The sequence below is a fragment of the Saccopteryx leptura genome, chromosome 2 (assembly GCF_036850995.1).
Source record: "Saccopteryx leptura isolate mSacLep1 chromosome 2, mSacLep1_pri_phased_curated, whole genome shotgun sequence".
Classification (NCBI taxonomy): Eukaryota; Metazoa; Chordata; class Mammalia; order Chiroptera; family Emballonuridae; genus Saccopteryx; species Saccopteryx leptura.
In genome coordinates, this window is record NC_089504.1 from 335,719,951 (window position 1) to 335,739,954 (window position 20,004).

At 48.4% G+C, this 20,004-nt stretch overlaps 1 protein-coding gene across 1 annotated transcript; it reads right to left on the reverse strand.

The window, feature by feature from the left end:
* Nucleotides 1-322: 322 nt before the first annotated feature.
* On the reverse strand, nt 323-6,158 carry ERAL1 (Era like 12S mitochondrial rRNA chaperone 1). Its single transcript, XM_066363652.1, has 10 exons — nt 5,852-6,158; nt 3,248-3,375; nt 3,054-3,131; nt 2,426-2,472; nt 2,179-2,240; nt 1,891-2,003; nt 1,552-1,800; nt 1,262-1,411; nt 1,061-1,141; nt 323-944 (listed from the first exon to the last, which is right to left on the reverse strand). The coding sequence occupies exons 1-10, from the start codon at nt 6,132-6,134 to the stop codon at nt 822-824; spliced, it is 1,314 nt and encodes a 437-aa protein (XP_066219749.1). The 5' UTR covers nt 6,135-6,158; the 3' UTR covers nt 323-821.
* Nucleotides 6,159-20,004: the final 13,846 nt, after the last annotated feature.

Sequence of the window (20,004 nt, forward strand, 5' to 3'; positions counted from 1 at the left end):
AGTCCGGGTACCCCCCAGCTCTGGAGTCTAACGAGAAGCGCAGAGGATACCACAAGCCCACCATGCTCACCAATCAGCCTATCACCGCCTGGCCACTGACAGGGCACTTGGGAATGGTGAGGAAACCGTTACCATTACTGAGTTTAGTAATGGTAACGGTTCTCTTGCTGCACCCAGAAAACGTGCCAAGAAGAGACCTCAGGACTCTGGAGCAGACTACTGGAAGGGAGGGAGACTCCAGTTAGACAACAGGGCGGGGGTGAGGGAATGGGTAAGTTTCCTCTTTCCTGTTCTAAGAAAATAAAGGTGAGAACCAGAATGCTTGTCTTTTAACTTTATTCGCATCCAAGAATGGTGAGAATGATGGGGTGGGAGGGATCAGGACTTGGGAAGCAGGTGGGAAGCACACTCTCACTCAGGATACATGGGTCCTTACATTGCTTCAAGGTGGAGGATCGGAGGGGAGAGGAAAAAGATCTCCTCTCTGCTAACAACTGGCAACTCAGGGCAAAACTCTGGGACCAATACCAGGAGAAAGCAGGGTGACACTGCTCCCACCAAAGGGCCAACTTTTAGACCTAGACCCAGTGAGAGGAATTACCTGAGGACTAAGCTAAGGTTCTTTCCTCCAACACAAGATATGGCTGGGCAGGTGCTCCGCAGACTAGGCAAGCCAGGGCAGCCAGAGCCAGCCAGCCAGTCAGTCAGTCAGTATCCGTGCCCCTCACCAGTCCTTGCAGGCCCCGGGCAGTGGCAATTCTGGTCAGTGGTTCCCGCAGAACGTTGGACTGGGATGTCTTGGGAGCCATAGCAGAGGGTGGTCAAGTGAGGAGCTTCACAGAAAGTCGTAGCCGAACATCACAGAGAAAGATGTTCATGAGGTCACGGCCCACCTCCTCTGCAATCTGGGAGATCAGGTGCCCCTTTGGGCCAATCAGGATCCTCTGAGGGTGGGATAAAAGAAAGAGACCATAAGCCTGCTCTCAGGGCTCTCGAGCAGTGAGGGAAGCACCCTGCCTAATAGAGCCTTAGACCCTCTTCCAAGCCCAGCCCTGCTTACCATATGAGACTCTTTAGGCACCAGAAGCCTCTGTACGATCATCAGCTCTCCACTTGGCCCTTCCTCCCACACAATTGTTTTCTGCACAAGGAAACATGGTTAGTCAGGCAGGTCCATACCCCTATCTCTCTGGGATCCGGCTGTCCTGCTCTGAGTGTGCACCTGTTGGAGAGCCCCCAGATCCTTTCACCGGGCCTGTACCTGCTGCACATTGTAGGGCACCTCCTGGGGCAGATGCTCTAGCAGTTTCTCTCGGATGATGTTGGCACAGATCTCTTCAGGTGTCTGGTTAGTGAGGACTTCACTATGGAACTCCCAGGGCCCTGGCCGGGCCTGTGCAAGGAGGTATTGCTATGGGCACAAAGGGAGTAGGTGAGCATCACAGTACCAAACAGGACCTTCCTACTCACTCTCAATTCCAGGAAGGACTCTGAGGCTCGTCTTCATGTGGTGGAAGCCAAAGGCTGGGCTATTGGCCACGGCTGACTGACCTTTAGTGTTTTCACATCCTCCTGGCTTAGGGCTGACAACATGAAGATCTCTTGGAAGTGGGGCCAGCCAATTCTCTGAGGGCCTTCAACAGACGGTGTGTTTGGGCCCTTAGCTGCTGGGCTGGGGCAATGGATGCCTGGTTGTGAGTGGAAGGCCTGCCTTATCTTGAGCTTCTTGCCATTGACCACACCTTCAGTGAGGGCTGCCGTGAGCTCCAAGAGAACTGACTTCTGCTTTAAGCAATCTACCTGGGCATGGGGAATAGGCAGAGGGTGTGTGGTTAGCACGATGGGGCCTTAAAAGGAAACAGACCCCTTCCTCGGATAGGTGGTGCCCACCTTGTTCATGACAAGGATGCTGGGAACTTGGGAGAACTGGGTCAAGCACCGGAGCACTTGGGGGCTGAGTTGGTTCCGAGTCCACTTGTCAGAGACATCCACAATAACCACAGCTGAAAGTTAACAGGGTCGGGAGAAGGGAAAAGATATGACCACTCTTTTCCTCACCCCACAAGAACTTCCAATGGTATGGGATCTGGCTAACACCCCCACCCACCTCCCGAACTATCAGGAATAAGAGGCCAGAACAGTGTAAATTGGGTTTTAGATTCTCATCTTGAGCCTAACCTAGATCAGCAGATTCCATACTCTTCCATGGATCTTCCAACAAAGAGGGCTCCAGATGGTGCCTGCAGGACAGACGAACATAGGTCAGGAAGAGCCTTATGACTGAATAACTCCTGATGAGGGATGGGGTGTGATAAAGGGGTTTTCCAAAAAGAAAAAAAGGGGGTTTTCCAGCCCTTGTAATGGAATCTCCCCACCTCTTCTTCAATACCTTTCTCCCTACAACCCTCGTGTCCATAACTATTACCTCTTCTGTTTAACAGGACTGATCAGGCCAGGTGTATCAAGCAGAATCTAAAATCAGGAATGAGAGATGCCCAGACCCCCAGGCCCCAGGAGAAAAGATTATGATTAGGAATGAGAGAAAGGCCACCCTTGATGATTGTTTCCCCTGCATCTCCCCCCCACCCCCCGCCAACTTCTGGGCCAAGCTGACTAGATTTTACCCTCTAGCTTTGTTTACATTCCAGATGGGTCTGACCTGTGGTGGTGCAGAGGATAAAGTGTTGACCTGGAACACTGAGGTCACTGGTTTGAAACCCTGGGCTTGCCTGGTCAAGGCACATATGGGAGTTGATGCTTCCTGCTCCTCCCCCCCTTCTCTATAAAATGAATAAATTAATCTTTAAAAAAAATTCTAGATGGGATCCAGGAGAAAGACGATGACTGTGAATATATGGAAGATTAGGGGGCGGTAAAGAGAAAATGAACCTTTCTGACTAGATACCAGAGGGCAAGACAGAAAATTGCTCCAGGCCTAAAGGAAGAGAAGACCCTCTTCCCTTAGAGAAGTAAGTCTAAATATACTTTTCTTCAGGTCTAACACTAAGAGAGTCCCTCTTAGCTTCACTCTATGTCCTGTTGTAGGTACCTACCACCTGAGCCTCTTCCTCTGTGATGACCCCTAGAGCTTGGCAGCGAGTAGTATGCACCTTCTTGGAGACAGGAAACACCTGCCAAAAACAAAGAAGTCCCAAGTGAGGTCCCAGGTCCCTCTATGACAATACCCAGAGAGATGAAAAGGATCTATGTGGTTGCGGGGAGGTGGGAGGTCAAAGATGCAGCATACTTTTCGGCCCAGCAGCTGGTTGGAGAGCGTTGACTTCCCTGCATTCGGGGCACCCAGAAGGACCACTCGTAGGACACGGGGGTTCTCAGGCATGTCGGGATGATGAACCAAGAGGAGATCCTGCTCATCTGTGGGGGGGGGGGGCAGGAGGGCAGGAGAGTAAGAGGGTACAGTCTGGATCCTGTCAGGTACACAGTCCTACCAACCCACAAAGGGAGTAGGGATACAAGACTAATGTACCAGCTTGAAGCCAAGACCTGCCTTTGAGACTTTGAACAATAACTAGTTTATACTATATAACTTTATCAAGTCCTCTAACCTCTCTAAAATTCTTACTTCTCCCTCCCCCACCCCAAGAGGGTGTACTAACTAGTGCAAGAGGTATTGCAGTAGTGGGTGGATGCGCGGCATGGACAGAGCAAGCTCCTATTCCCATCTCCCTGCTCCAAAAGTCCATTTAATATGTTGTCCTCGCCTGACCAGGCAGTGGTGCAGTGGATAGAGCATCAACTTGGGATGCTTAAGGGCCCAGGTTCAAAACCCAGAGGTCGCTGATTTGAGTGTAAACTCATCCAGCTTGAGTGTGGGATCATAGACATGACCCCATGGTTGCTGGCTTGAAGCCCAAGGTCATTGACTTGAGCAAGGGGTCACTGGCTCAGTTGGAGCCCCCTGGTCAAGGCACATATGAGAAAGCAATCAATGAACAACTAAGGTGTCACAACTATGAGTTGATGCTTCTCATCCCTCTTCCTGTCTGGCTGTCCCTGTCTGTCTCTCTGTCCTCCCCTAAAAAAATAAATAATAAAAAATAATAATGTTATCCTCTAAGCTGATAAGAACAGATATCTAAGCCATGGCCAGGTAGCTCAGTTTGTTACAGCATCCTCCCAATCTGCAAAGGTTGTAGGTTTGATCCTGAAGGTCAGAGCACATACAAGTATCAGCCAATAAATGCATAAATAAGTGGAACAACAAACTGTTTCTTTTTTTTTTTACAGAGACAGAGAGTGAGTCAGAGAGAGGGATAGACAGGGACAGACAGGCAGGAACAGAGAGAGATGAGAAGCATCAATCATCAGTTTTTCATTGCGCATTGCAACACCTTAGTTGTTCATTGATTGCCCTCTCATATGTGCCTTGACCGCGGGCCTTCAGCAGACCAAGTAACCCCTTGCTGGAGCCAGCAACCTTGGGTTCAAGCTGGTGGGCTTTTCCTCAAACCAGATGAGCCCGCACTCAAGCTGGCGACCTCGAGGTCTCAAACCCGAGTCCTCTGCATCCCAGTCCGACGCTCTATCCACTGTGCCACCGCCTGGTCAGGCACAACAAACTGTTTCTATCTTCCCTTTCCTCTTTCTTTCTTTCTTTTTTTTTTATAATTTATTCATTTTAGAGAGGTGAGGGAGAGAGAAAGAGAGAGAGAGAGAGAGAGAGAGAGGAGAGACAGAGAGAGAGAAGGGGGGGAGGAGCTGGAAGCATCAACTCCCCTATGTGCCTTGACCAGGCAAGCCCAGGGTTTCGAACCGGCGACCTCAGCATTTCCAGGTCGACACTTTATCCACTGCGCCACCACAGGTCAGGCCCCTCTTTCTAAAATCAATAAAAAAAAAGAACAAATATCTAAGCCTGATCCTAAGTCAAAAGGCAGAGAAGTGATCCTGAGTTTTCCCATATGTAAAATGAAGATATTTTAAAAAGTTTTATTGGCCTGACCAGGTGGTGGCGCAGTGGATAGAGCGTCAGACTGGGATGTGGAGGACCCAGATTCGAGACCCCGAGGTCGCCAGCTTGAGCAAGGGCTCATCTGGTTTGAGCAAAGCTCACCAGTTTGAATCCAAGATCGCTGGCTCCAGCAAGGGGTTCCTCGGTCTGCTGAAGGCCCGCGGTCAAGGCATATATGAGAGGGCAATCAATGAACTAAGGTGTTGCAATGCGCAATGAAAAACTGATGATTGATGCTTCTCATCTCTCTCCGTTCCTGTCTGTCTGTCCCTGTCTATCCCTCTCTCTGACTCACTCTCTGTCTCTGTAAAAAAAATAAATAAATAAAAATAAAAATAAATAAATAAAAATAAAAATAAATAAATAAAAAGTTTTATTGATTTGAGAAAGAGAAACATTGATATGTTGTTCCACCTATCCATGCATTTGTCAGTTGTATGCGCCCTAAGGGGGGATGGAACTCTGCAACCTTGGTATATAGGGACATCGACTCTAGTCTATATATACTACTCCCCACCTGAATAGAAGGTGTTATTTCCCAGGTGTAGTCCAGTGTCTTGCAAGTACATGGCATACTTATTGGATAGTCTACTTCCCATGTGGGGCTACAGAGCCACAACTCCACTTGGGCTGTGGTCCTTCAATTTCGTGCTTTGTGAGGTCTCTGGTTGTGACTAGATGAGTTCCATCTGGTTCGCAAATTGTTAGAACAGGTATCTTTCTCCTGTTAGGTCCTTCACTGCTCACCTGTCTGAAGGCCTTTACATTGTGTTCCATAACACGGGCCAAAAATAATATCCCCAGGCTGAGGGATTTCCCCAATACGGGACTTTTAATGATAAAACTTGTGACAGTTCCGGAGAAATCTGTGCCCTTTACCTCTGTGCATGGACACGGCCGGGACGCGAGGAGTCAATGAATTGTCGGGCTGAGAGAGTCCGAGGAAGCAGTCCAGAGCTGAGTTCTGGCTATAACGTCTAGAAGCCGAGGCCAGGAGGGGACCAGAGGAAGTGGCGCCTGCGACACAGTACACGCGCCTCCGCTGACAGCCCAAGAGCGATAGGGACCGCGTCGCCCACTCCCTCGCCGCGACAGGACCCAGTTGCCAAAACCCTAACACTGCTGGAAAGAGCGCAGCCCCACGACAGCCGGTGGCAGCCATTGCAGCGGCAAAGCACTCCGGGAACTGGCCTGAACTCAGCTGTGATTGGTGGAAGAGGCAGAAAGGCGAACGAGCCGGGGAGAGCTAGATTGGCTCAAAGGGTGGAGACACACGAGACGAGGGAGAGCGGTGCGGAAGGAACAACTCTGGATACTGGCAGAGGTCAAGAAAAGGGATAAATGAGCGGAGTTTGAGCATGATCATGGTTTTGGAATCCTATATACACTCCACTGCGAAAGTTTCCCTTCTAGCCCAGTTTCCTGAAAGACTACATCTCCCACGAGGCCAAGGGACAGGAAGCGTTCTCTTACCGCGCCTGGCTTCACCCAGCTGAGAGAGAGAGAGAGAGAGAGAGAGAGAGAGAGAGAGAGTGTGTGTGTGTGTGGGTGTGTGGGTGGGTGTGTGTAAGGGACAGGAAGCGTTCTCTTACCGTGCCTGACTTCACCCAGCTGGAGAAACCCGTGTGGGAGGAGGTGTGTGCGTGTGTGCGCGTGTGTTCCACCGGTTTCCATAAGGGTCCTTTTATTTTACTTTTAAAATTTTTTAATTATTGCCTGACCAGGCTGTGGCGCAGTGGATAGAGCGTCGGACTGGCATGCAGAGGACCTAGGTTTGAGACCCTGAGGTCGCCAGCTTGAGTGCGGGCTCATCTGGTTTGAGCAAAAAGCTCACCAGCTTGAACCCAAGGTTGCTGGCTACAGCAAGGGGTTACTCGGTCTGCTGAAGGCCCATGGTCAAGGCACGTATGAGAAAGCAATCAATGAACAACTAAAGTGTCACAATAAAAAACTGATGATTGATGCTTCTCATCTCTCTCTCAGTTCCTATCTGTCCCTATCTATCCCTCTGACTCTCTCTCTCTCTCTCTCTTTGTCCCTGTAAAAAAAGGAAAAAAAATTTTACTGATCTTTAGAGAGAGAAAGAGAGAAACATTGATCTGTTTCTATAAGTACCCTGACTGGGATTAACCTCTGCATATCAGGACGATGCTCTAACCAACGGAGCTAACCAACCAGGGCTCCGTAGGGGCTTGCAGGATCCTTTTTCCAAAACCACTTTGGATTGGTCCAGCGTCAGCAGCAGCCTCCAACAGTATGCAGTTTTCACTTTATGTGGGCCCGTGTTCCTGATGAGCAGCCTACCTGGATTTTCCTCCTGTAAACCTCGATTGCTATCTCCTCCCGGAGGTCATTACTTTCTGGAGAAAAAGCAGAGGGTCTACAAAGTGAGGAGAAGCTGTTTAGTCACTTAGGATCTCCCAGATTACCTTAGCAGCCTGTGGAACTTGATATATCTTGGACAATTTGTGGCCTAACACCCCCTTTATCTTTTGGAGCCTCTCAATTGGAATCTTGAAAATGAGAAATAGCCCTGGCCGGTTGGCTCAGCGGTAGAGCGTCGGCCTAGCGTGCGGAGGACCCGGGTTCGATTCCCGGCCAGGGCACACAGGAGAGGCGCCCATCTGCTTCTCTACCCCTCCGCCGCGCTTTCCTCTCTGTTTCTCTCTTCCCCTCCCGCAGCCAAGGCTCCATTGGAGCAAAGATGGCCTGGGCGCTGGGGATGGCTCTGTGGCCTCTGCCTCAGGCGCTAGAGTGGCTCTGGTCGCAACATAGCGACGCCCAGGATGGGCAGAGCATCGCCCCTGGTGGGCGTGCCGGGTGGATCCCGGTTGGGTGCATGCAGGAGTCTGTCTGACTGTCTCTCCCTGTTTCCAGCTTCAGAAAAATGAAAAAAAAAAGAAAAAAAAAAAAGAAAATGAGAAATATCCTGGACTGTGATGGTACAGTGAGTAAAGTGTTGACCTGGAACGCTGAGGTCACAGGTTCAAAACCCTAGACTTGCCTGGTCAAGGTACATACAGAAAGCAATGACTATGAATTGATGATTCTTACCCCCCCCTTTCTCTCTCTCTCTCTCTCTCTCTCTCTCCCTCCTCTCTTTAAAAATCAATAATTAAAATATAAATAAATAAATAAAGGTATTTTTTAATCCAAGGCAAAAAGGAGATTCATAAATAAAAGAGAGAATGAGAGAAGAATTAAGGATAGTCAGAATATATATACAGCTCTTCCCAGGGAAGCAGAGCCCAAGGGAGTGATAATAGAAGAGAGGGAGAGAGGAGTGTGGTTAAAAGAGAATTTCCTTTTATTTATTTATTTATTCATTCATTTTAGAGAGGAGAGAGAGTAAAAGTGAGAGAGAGAGAGAGAAAGGGAGAGGAGCAAGAAGCATCAACTCCCATATGTGCCTTGACCAGGCAAGCCCAGGGTTTGAACTGGTGACCTCAGCGTTCGAGGTCAACGCTTTATCCACTGCACCACCACAGGTCGGGCTTTTTTTTTTTCTTTTTTTTTTTTTTAGCGAGAGAGAGAGAGAGAGAGAGAGAGAGAGAGAGAGAGACAGGCAGAGAGGGACAGACAGAAGGGACAGAGATGAGAAGCATCAACTCTTCGTTGTGATGCCTTAGTAGTTCATTGATTGCTTTCTCATATGTGCCTTGACAAGGGGAGGGGGGCTCCAGCAGAGCCAGTGACACCTTGCTCAAGCCAGCGACCTTGGGCTCAACCCAGCGACCTTGAACTCAAGCCAGTGACCTTGGACTTCAAGCCAGCGACCTTTGGGCTCAAGCCAGTGACCATGAGATCATGTCTATGATCCCATGCTCAAGCTGGTGAGCCCGCACTCAAGCAGGCGACCTCGGGGTTTTGAACCTGAGTCCTCAGTGTCCCAGGCCAACACTCCACCCACTGAGCAACCGCCTGTTCAGGTTCCTTTTCTTTTTTAAAATAGATTTTGTTCATGGCAATGACCCAGTACAGAGGGAAATTTTTTTTTTCTAATATTTTTAGAGAGAAGAGAGAGAGAGGGAAGGGGGGAGGAGCAGGAAGCATCAACTCCCATATGTACCTTGACCATGCAAGCCTGGTTTTCAAACCTGTGACCTTAGCATTCCAGGTCAATGCTTTTAGCCACTGTGCCACCACAGGTCAGGTGAGGGAAAAATTGATGATATAGGACAGGGAAGGGACAATTATTGGAAGGTAGTGAGAACCAGCTGGCCAAGCTGTTGTAGGAATGGAGGCTGTGTGTCCAGAGAAGCTGAGTGACACAGGATTGGCAGAGCCACAGCAGCCAAATACACTGATGGTTTGCAAATGGCACCAGACTTCAGCTTTCTGTGGAAGTGGAAGAAACAGCTTCTTCGGAACATGATGTCCTTTGGGTACCCATATGCCCAAAAACCAAAAAGCTGCCACTAAATACAGGACAGCCAGCAGTCAGGAAAATATTAACCTTCTTTCATGGCCAGTAAGATGAAATGCATTTCAACTGCAATTAAGGTGAAGGGAAATTACAGGTTAAATACTGAATGAAGAGTTTAATTACATAAATACATTATCCAAGGAACACATACTAAATACTACAGTTCTGGTACCAAATAGTACTGTGGAAGAATTCAAGGGATGACACAAAATTAGGGGAAATGAGTCACAGTGCCTTCCTTGTTAATTCTCTTCTTTCCTAGAAATTTTCCTTCAAAGGATACTGTGGGAAAATTTTGTGAGGTTAGGAGAGACTAAACAAATGAAACAGACTGCCTGGGTTTATATCTCAGTTTGCCACTTATTAGCTGTGTGAGTTTGGACAAGTTATTCAAACTCTTCGAGTGTCAGCTCTCCTCTTCTGTAAAATGAAGATGATAATAAAAATATATGTTCATTTGAATCCAAGACTTAACACAATACAGGCTCTCAGTAAATGTTCCTATCTTTGTGTGTGTGTGTGTGTGTGTGTGTGTGTGTGTGTGTGTGTGACAGAGACAGAGACAGAGAGAAACAGAGAGAGGAACAGAAAGGGACAGACAGGAAGGGAGAGAGATGAGAAGTATCAATTCTCATTTTGCAGCACCTTAGTTGTTCTATGATTGCTTTTTCATATGTGCCTTGACCTGGGGGCTACAGCAGACCGAGTAACCCCTTGTTCAATCCATTGACCTTGGGCTCTAGCTGGTGAGACTTGCTCAAACCAGATGAGCCTGCGCTCGAGCCGATGACCTTGGGGTTTCTAACTGGGTCCTCCACATCCCAGTCCGATGCTCCATCCACTGTGCCACTGCCTGGTCAGGCTTCATTTTATTTATTTTTAAAAATATATTTAAAATTTATTTATTGATTTTAGAGAAAGAGGAAGGGAGACAGAGAGCCAGACAACATTGGTCTGAACCATATGTGCTCTGACTGGGGATCAAACCCAGTACCTTTGCTTTTCAGGACGATGCTCTAACCAATGGTTTTCAACTTTTTTAGATTTAGAGAGAATTATTTTGGGGACTGATAAGGCAGAAATCACCCTGAGCATAAATGAATTCAACCAAGATTATTGGGTCCATAATCTTTGTATAATCAGAATGGAGTGGTTAATTATTTTGTGAACTGGCATGAAATTTCTGGCTCTGCAGGACTGGCGGTTGAAAATCACTGCTCTGGCCTAATCAACACGATCCTAAGGTTGCTGGCTTGAAGTCCAAGTTTCCTGGCTTGAACCCAAGGTTGCTGTCTTAAGCAAGGGGTCAGTGGCGCAGCTGGAGCACCCCGGTCAAGGCACATATGAGAAGCAATCTGTGAACAACTTAAGTGCTGCAACTGTGAGTTGATGCTTCTCATCTCTCTCCCTTCCTGGCTCTCTCTTTCCCTCTCTCTCTCTCTCAAAAAAAGAAAGGAAAATAAAAAAAAAACGGAGAGAAAAAAAAAGAGGAAAAAAAAAGAAGATACGCTGTCTTCATATAGATTCCAGTAGGCCTTCCTGGGGACTACATATGGTGGTGAGGCTGGGAAGCTCTAGTTCCCAGAAGCTTCAGGGTCAGCTATGGCCTTCTTTTTAGTCATTCATTCATCAGAACATAATGTCTATATTAATACTTCTTCTTTTCTGGCTTTGCAATTCTCCTAAGGTGCCAAATATGCTCTCATTCCAGAGGGTAATAATACTTCTGCAAGTAATGACAATTCTTCTAAGCCAGGAGCTAGCTTCTGGAATTGATACAGGCCCTAACCACAGGATGTCCTGTCTACTGCCCACCACCCTGTTGTATCTTATTCTACATATGTCAAGATATAATTGCCTAGATGGGAGGCAGTTGATATATGAGTTCTGTACCTTTGTGTAGATTTGCTTTTCTAGAGATGGCATTATGCCAATTTATACACTGTTTACCTACAGCAACAAATAGCTGTGTATGTAAAAGTCACAAGTATCTGATGAGAAAAATAATCCTCATGTTTCTAGGTGCTTCAGAGAATAACCCTTAGTATCTTAGTACAGTATTTGAGAATTTCATTATGTGCATTTGCTTATAACTACCTGCTTCCTTTTACAGAATTAGTAATATTAATGACTAGCAGGCTGTATTGCCTTCAGCATCATTTTGGGGGGGGCAGAGAGAGAGAATCAGAGAGAGGGACAGATAGGGACAGACAGGAAGGGAGAGAGATGAGAAACATCAATTCTTTGTTGCGGCTCCTTAGTTGTTCATTGATTGCTTTCTCATATGTGCCTTGACTGGGGGGCTACAGCAGACCGAGAGACCCTTTGCTCGAGCTAGTGACCTTGGGCTCAAGCTGGTGAGCCTTGCTCAAACCAGATGAACCTGCGTTCAAGCTGGCGACCTCAGGGTCTTAAACCTGGGCCCTCCACATCCCAGTCCGACACTCTATCTACTGCGCCACCGCCTGGTCAGGCCAACATCATATTTTAAAAAATATTTTATTTTAGCCCTGGCCGGTTGGCTCAGCGGTAGAGCGTCGGCCTGGTGTGCGGGGGACCCGGATTCGATTCCCGGCCAGGGCACATAGGAGAAGCACCCATTTGCTTCTCCACCCCCCCCCCTTCCTCTCTGTCTCTCTCTTCCCCTCCCGCAGCCAAGGCTCCATTAGAGCAAAGATGGCCCGGGCGCTGGGGATGGCTCCTTGGCCTCTGCCCCAGGCGCTAGAGTGGCTCTGGTCGCGGCAGAGCATCACCCCCCTGGTGGGCAGAGCGTTGCCCCTGGTGGGCGTGCCGGGTGGATCCCGGTCGGGCGCATGCGGGAGTCTGTCTGACTGTCTCTCCCCGTTTCCAGCTTCAAAAATTAAAAAAATAATAATAATTTTTTTATTTTATTGATTTTTGAGAGCAGGGAGAGAGAGAGAGAGAGAGAGAGAGAGAGAGAGAGAAGCGGGAAGCATCAATTCATAGTACAGTACTTGCTTCCTATAGTTGCCTTGACTGGGCAAGCCCAGGGTTTAGAACCAGCAACCTCAGCGTTCTAGGTCAATGCTTTATCCACTGCGCCACCACAGGTCAGGCTCTAGCATCATTTTGATACTTCATTTTCAGCATTCTCAGCTTTTACTTTAGAGCAGTTTTTAACTGGTGTGCCGAGTGCTGCAGAACTTTTATTTTATTTATTTATTATTTTTTAAAATTGATTTTTAGAGAGAGAGAAAGGGGGAGAGAGAGAAAGGGAGGGAGAGAAAGAGAAATACTGATTTGCTGTTCTACTTATTTATGCATTCATTGGATAATTCCTGTATGTGCCTCGATCAGGGATCAAACCCGTAACCTTTGTGTATAGGGATGATTCTCTAACCAATTGATCTACTCATCCAGGGCAAGAATTATATTTTCATTTTTGTTAAAAACTTGTTTGTAGCCCTGGCCGGTTGGCTCAGCGGTAGAGCGTCGGCCTAGCGTGCAGAGGACCCGGGTTCGATTTCCGGCCAGGGCACATAGGAGAAGCGCTCATTTGCTTCTCCACCCCTCCGACGCGCCTTCCTCTCTGTCTCTCTCTTCCCCTCCCGCAGCCAGGCTCCATTGGAGCAAAGATGGCCCGGGCGCTGGGGATGGCTCTGTGGCCTCTGCCCCAGGCGCTAGAGTGGCTCTGGTCGCAATATGGCGACGCCCAGGATGGTCGCAACATGGCGACGCCCAGGATGGGCAGAGCATCGCCCCCTGGTGGGCAGAGCGTCGCCCCATGGTGGGCGTGCCGGGTGGATCCCGGTCGGGTGCATGCGGGAGTCTGTCTGACTGTCTCTCCCTGTTTCCAGCTTCAGAAAAGAAAATGAAAAAAAAAACAAACAAACAAAAAAACACAAAACTTGTTTGTAGCCTGACCAGGTGGTGGCGCAGTGGATAGAGCGTCGGACTGGGATGCAGAAGGACCCAGGTTCGAGACCCCGAGGTCGCCGGCTTGAGCGCGGGCTCATCTGGCTTGAGCAAAGAGCCCACCAGCTTAGACCCAAGGTCGCTGGCTCCAGCAGGGGGTTACTCGGTCTGCTGAAGGCCTGCGGTCAAGGCACATGTGAGAAAGCAATCAATGAACAACTAAGAAGTTGCAACGCGCAATGAGAAACTGATGATTGATGCTTCTCATCTCTCTCCGTTCCTGTCTGTCTGTCCCTGTCTATCTCTGCCTCTGTAAAAAAAAAAAACAAAAAAAAAAACCCCCCAAAAAAACAACTTGTTTGTAGCCCTGGCTGGTTGGCTCAGCAGTAGAGCATTGACCCGTGTAGAAGTCCCGGCTTCAATCCCAGTCAGGGCACACAGTGTCCCACAGCATTCTAGGTTCAGTCACCTCCTAGACGAGGTCCCCAGGAGAGGCAAACATCTGCTTCTCCCCACTACCCCCTCCTCTTCTTTCTCTTTCTCTCTCTTCCTCTCCTAAGCCATGGCTTGATTGGTTCAAGCTCATCGGCCTGGAGCACTGAGATGGCTCTGTGGAGCCTCTGCCTCAGGTGCTAAAAATAGCTTGCTTGAGAACATGGCCCCAGATGGGCAGAGCATCTACCCCAGACAGGGATTGCCATGTGGATCCCAGTTGGGGCACATGTAGGAATCTATTTCTGTATCTCCTCTATTATCACTTAAAATAACAAACAAAAAAATGTGTTTATTGATTTTAATTCTTTTAATTTATTTTTTTTGAGAGATACAGACAGACAGGGAGAGAGAAGAGAAGCATGAAATCATAGTTGCAGCACCTTAGTTTTTCATTGATTGCTTTCTCATACATGCTTTGACTGGGGAGCTCTAGCCAAGCCAGTGACCTTGGGCCTCAAGCAAGCGACCATGGGGTCATGTTTATGATTTCAGGCTCAAGCCAGTGACCCTGCGTTCAAGCTGGGGACCTTGGGGTTTTGAACCTGGGTTCTCAGCATCCCAGGCCAACACTCTATCTATTATGCCACCACCTGGTCAGGCTAATTTTTATTTTTTTGAGAGAGTGACAGAAAGGAGGGGAGAGAGATGAGAAGCACCACCTCGTAGTTGCAGTACTTTAGTTGTTTATAAATTGTTTCTCTTTGTGTCTCGACCCAGGGGCTATAGCCAAGCCAGTGACACCTTGCTCAAGCCAGTGATCTTGGGCTCTAACCAGTGACTCAAGCTGACAACCCCACACTCAAGCTGGTGAACCTGTGCTTAAGCTGGTGACCTCAGGGTTTCAAACCTGCAACTTCAATGTCCCAGGTCAACCCTCTACCCTCTATTCACTGCACCACCATTGGTCAGGCTATTTATTGATTTTAGAGAAAGGAGGGGGGAGAGAGAGAGAGAGAAAGAGAAATCTATTTGTTGTTCCATCTATTTTATACATTCGTTAGTTGAATCTTGTATGTGTCCTGACTGGGGATCAAACCTGCAACTCTGGTGTATTGGGATGACCTCCAGCCAACTGAGTGATCGGGCCAGGGCTCAGAGCCAGAATTTTTTTTTTTTGTATTTTTCCGAAGCTGGAAACGGGAGAGACAGTCAGACAGACTCCCGCATGCGCCCAACCGGGATCCACCCGGCACGCCCACCAGGGGCAACGCTCTGCCCACCAGGGGGCGATGCTCTGCCCCTCCGGGGCGTCGCTCTGTCGCGACCAGAGCCACTCTAGCGCCTGGGGCAGAGGCCAAGGAGCCATCCCCAGCGCCTGGGCCATCTTTGCTCCAATGGAGCCTCGCTGCGGGAGGGGAAGAGAGAGACAGAGAGGAAGGAGAGGGGGAGGGGTGGAGAAGCAGATGGGCGCTTCTCCTGTGTGCCCTGGCTGGGAATCGAACCCGGGACCCCTTGCACGCAGGCCAACGCTCTACCACTGAGCCAACCGGCCAGGGCAGAGCAAGAATTTTTAAAACATGCAATACCTGAATATTTAGGCAGGCACACTGACCTCCTTTCCCTTAGATTGTCAAATAAAATAATGACAACAGCCAACACAACAATAACTATCAAGTGTGAATGAATCAAAATTATACTTATTATTTTGTCAGACTGGCAAAAATATATATATTTTTAAAAATTTTTTATTCTTTATTTTTATTTTTTTATTATTATTTTTTTACAGGGACAGAGAGAGAGTCAGAAAGAGGGATAGATAAGGACAGACAGACAGGAATGGAGAGAGATGAGAAGCATCAATCATCAGTTTCTCCTTGCGACACCTTAGTTGTTCATTGATTGCTTTCTCATATGTATCTTGACCGTGGGCCTTCAGCAGACCGAGTGACCCCTTGCTCAGGGACCTTAGGTCCGAGCTGGTGAGCTTTTTTTTGCTCAACCCAGATGAGCTCGTGCTCAAGCTGGCGACCTCAGGGTCTCGAACCTGGGTCTTCCGCATCCCAGTCCGACGCTCTATCCACTGCGCCACCACCTGGTCAGGCAAAAAAATATATTTTTTGACGTGCTGAAGAATTTTAGTAATTAGTTTATGTGTCCCATGAGATGAAAAAGGTTGAAAATCGCTGCTGTAGGGCCTATTCATGCTTCTTTCCAAAATGAGAGTCCTGGCCAGGTAACTTGGTTAGTTAGAGCAGTGTTTTTCAACCAGTGTGCTGCAAGACATGGTCAGGTGTGCCATGGGGAAATTAAACATGGGTCCCCAAACTATGGCCCGCTGCCAGCCGCCTCCATCCGAACATAAACATTCCCCTCACAACCCCTCCAGCTATCAGCAACAGGAAGAGTAGAGGCACAGGGAATGCTCACTGACCAATCACCTTCTAGGATTCATCCCGACAGCTAGATGAGCAGCATCTGATGGCCATGCTCCTGGTAGCTCTTGGTGCCTGAGGACCATGAAGAAGAAAGAGAGAGGGAGAAAGCGTGAGCCAGGTCTGAGCGCACATCTTTGCTGCCCTGTAGTGCCTCCTGAACACCAGGCCTTTCTCTGTGCTCTTATCAGCCAGGGGGCACTAGCGATGAACCAATAGTAGGCCACCTCTCATCCACACCCAGGAAGGTCCCCGCTCGGGCTGCCGTGCACTTGTCATTGTGTGGCCACGGCGAGTAGTTGAAGCTGCTACTCCTCCCCATGGCCCCGATTTCTAATCCTGGTCAGGACTGGAGGTAAATGTTGCCACCACTAGATAAAGCCTCAGCCTCAGCTGGTTATGTCTATCCTGATGGTGTATATAGATATTTGACCTTTTTCTTTTTAAAAGAGGCCCCCGCAGAGGGTGATATACAATGCATCACAATGTTATCTATATTGTATATGGCCTCCTGAAGGGTCATCTTCTTAAAGAGCTCAAATCTCTATATACACCATCAAAACAGACAGAACCAAGGCCCCTGCACCCAGCTGACCATGGGATTTGAACCCACAACCTCAGGAAAAACTCTAGTATTTATCAGAATCCTTACCTAGAAAGCAAACTTCTCAATCTGACAGTAGAGATGCTCTGAGGACTTATGATGTTACACAAATACCCAACATTTTCTAAAATTGATTTTGTTCAGTCTCTATATAGAGAGAGTATTTGCCAAATTGATTTGAACCCACAACCTTGATGAAAGCTCCAGTATCTATTAGCAGGACTGTATATATGAGGGGATACATGGGACTGTATATATGAGGTTACATGGGACTGTATATGAGGGGATGTTACGTGGGATTGTATATATGAGGGATGTTACATGGGACTGTATATATGAGGGATGTTACATGGGACTGTATATATGAGGGGGTTATCCTTTTTTATTTAACTTTTTTTTTTTTTTCCTGAAGCTGGAAACGGGGAGAGACAGTCAGACAGACTCCCGCATGCACCCCACTGGGATCCACCTGGCACGCCCACCAGGGGGCGACGCTCTGCCCACCAGGGGGCGATGCTCTGCCCCTCCGGGGCGTCGCTCTGCCTCGACCAGAGCCACTCTAGCGCCTGGGGCAGAGGCCACGGAGCCATCCCCAGTGCCCGGGCCATCTTTGCTCCAATGGAGCCTCGCTGCGGGAGGGGAAGAGAGAGACAGAGAGGAAGGAGAGGGGGAGGGGTGGAGAAGCAGATGGACGCCTCTCCTGTGTGGCCCGGCTGGGAATCGAACCTGGCACCTCTGCACGCCAGGCCGACGCTCTACCATTGAGCCAACCGGCCAGGGCCTTAACATTTTTTTTTTAATAAATGTAATTTATTTAAACTTTAAATAAATTCTAACAGAGTGTCATTTTGTGTCATTTTGGTAGGTAGTGTGCCCCAGGATTTTGTAAATGTAAAAAATGTGCCTGATCAGGCGGTGGCACAGTGGATAGAGCATCAGACTGGGATACGGAAGACCCAGGTTCGAGACCCCGAAGTCGCCAGCTTGAGCGTGGGCTCATCTGGTTTGAGCAGAAATTCACCAGCTTGGACCCAAGGTTGCTGGCTCCAGCAAGGGGTTACTTGGTCTGCTGAAGGCCTGCGGTCAAGGCACATATGAGAAAGCAATCAATGAACAACTAAGGTGTCGCAATGTGCAACGAAAAAACTGATGATTGGTGCTTCTCATCTCTCCGTTCCTGTCTGTCTGTCCCTGTCTATCCCTCACTCTGACTCTCTCTGTCTCTGTAAAAAAAAAAAAAATGTGCCGCGGCTCAAAAAAGGTTGAAAATCACTGGGTTAGAGTATTGTCCTGACATGCTAAGGTTGCGAGTTCTATCCCCAGTCAGGGCACATGTAAGAATCAACCAATGAATGCATAAAAAACAACAAATCAATGCTTCTCTCTCTTTCTCTCCCTCTCTCTAAGACAGCGGTTCTCAACCTGTGGGTCTCGACCCTGGTGGTGGTCGAACGACCAAAACACAGGGGTCGCCTAAAGCCATCGGAAAATACATATTTATTATACAATACATTAAAAAAAATTTATTTATTTATTTATTTACTTTTTTAGATTTTTTTTTTTTGTACTTTTCCGAAAATGGAAACGGGGAGACAGTCAGACAGACTCTCGCATGTGCCCGACCGGGATCCACCCGGCACGCCCACCAGGGGGCGATGCTCTGCCCACCAGGGGGGATGCTCTGCCCATCCCGGGCTTCTCCCTGATGCGACCAGAGCCATTCTAGCGCCTGAGGCAGAGGCCACGGAGCCATCCCCAGCGCCCGGGCCATCTTTGCTCCAATGGAGCCTCGGCTGCGGGAGGGGAAGATAGAGACAGAGAGGAAGAAGAGGGGGAGGGGTGGAGAAGCTAATGGGCGCTTCTCCTGTGTGCCCTGGCCGGGAATCAAACCCGGGACTTCTGCACGCCAGGCTGGTGCTCTACCACTGAGCCAACTGGCCAGGGCTTCTTTTTTAGATTTTTATTTATTCATTTTTATTAGAGAGAGAGGGGGGAGAGAGAGAGGGAGAGATAGAGACAGAACAGGGGGAGGAGCAGGAAGCATCAACTCCCATGTGTTCCTTGAGCAGGCAAGCCCAGGATTTTGAACCGGCGACCTCAGCATTCCAGATCGACGCTTTATCCACTGCACCACCACAGGTCAAGCCATACAATACATTTTTAAATAAAATATGTATTTCTGATGACTTTAGACGACCCCTGTGTTTTGGTCGTTAGACCCCCGCCAGGGTCGCGACCCACAGGTTGAGAACCGCTGCTCTAAGATCAATACATAAATTATAAAGTTTTTTTAAATCAACATTAGGAATACTTTTTTTAACCTTAGCAGTTCAAACATTCATCCTGTGATCAGGCCTAGTAGAGAGAATTTAACACTGTTCACAGAAAAAAATGGAACTTTTTTCCCCTGACATTTTATTTTGGTCCCTACTCCCCAAACTCTGAATTGTAGAGGAAGACTGGGCTGCAGGTGGGATGGAAAAGTTACAGTGATAAGGAGAGCTTAGTCCTGTACCTCTTCTTCACTTTAACTGCAGTGCATTGCCTGCAGCTTTCAAATTTTTTATTGAATTCCTAGGATTCAATTGAGCCTAGTCTCTTGTTGGGCTATGCCAAGGCAGCACAGTGGTCAATGGGGCTGATAGTTGGGTCTTCTTGGGCTAAACGTCCAGTTTTCCTTTACCAGTTTGCAAAAGGTTCATGCTCTACAGTGAGAGCTGGAAATTCGGGGAGTATTTCCTCCCAACTTTCCCTCAGTGGCACATATGAAATCCCTAGAATTTCATACAGACTGAATTTATAGCAGTGTCCCACAGCATTCCAGGTTCAGTCACCTCCTAGACAAGGTCCCCAGAGCTTCTGAGTACCTCCTAACCAGTAATATTCTGGGATGTCAAGGTTGCCTCTTATACAATTACCCCCAAGGCATTCTAGATATGATCATCTTGAAAGAAACCTCAATTATCAGTGCTCACCTCAGAGCATCTGAATTCAGGCCTTTAGGTGCAAATGGAATCCAGAATTCTGGAAGTGCCATTAAGTCTACAGTCCCTTAAGGGTCCAAACGTTTAGTACCCTAGGCAGGGTGTTTCGGAGGCCTTGATCCTAGGCGGCCGCTAACGCGTTTTAAGCTTAACAAGTCTGCGAGGCCAGCGGCCATGTCTACCTGAGACCCCCAGGTCTAAGGCATCAGGCACTGAGCAAGACGCCCCTGAAGCGGGATGCGCAGGCGCGAGCGGCCCGAGAAGGCCCCGGCACT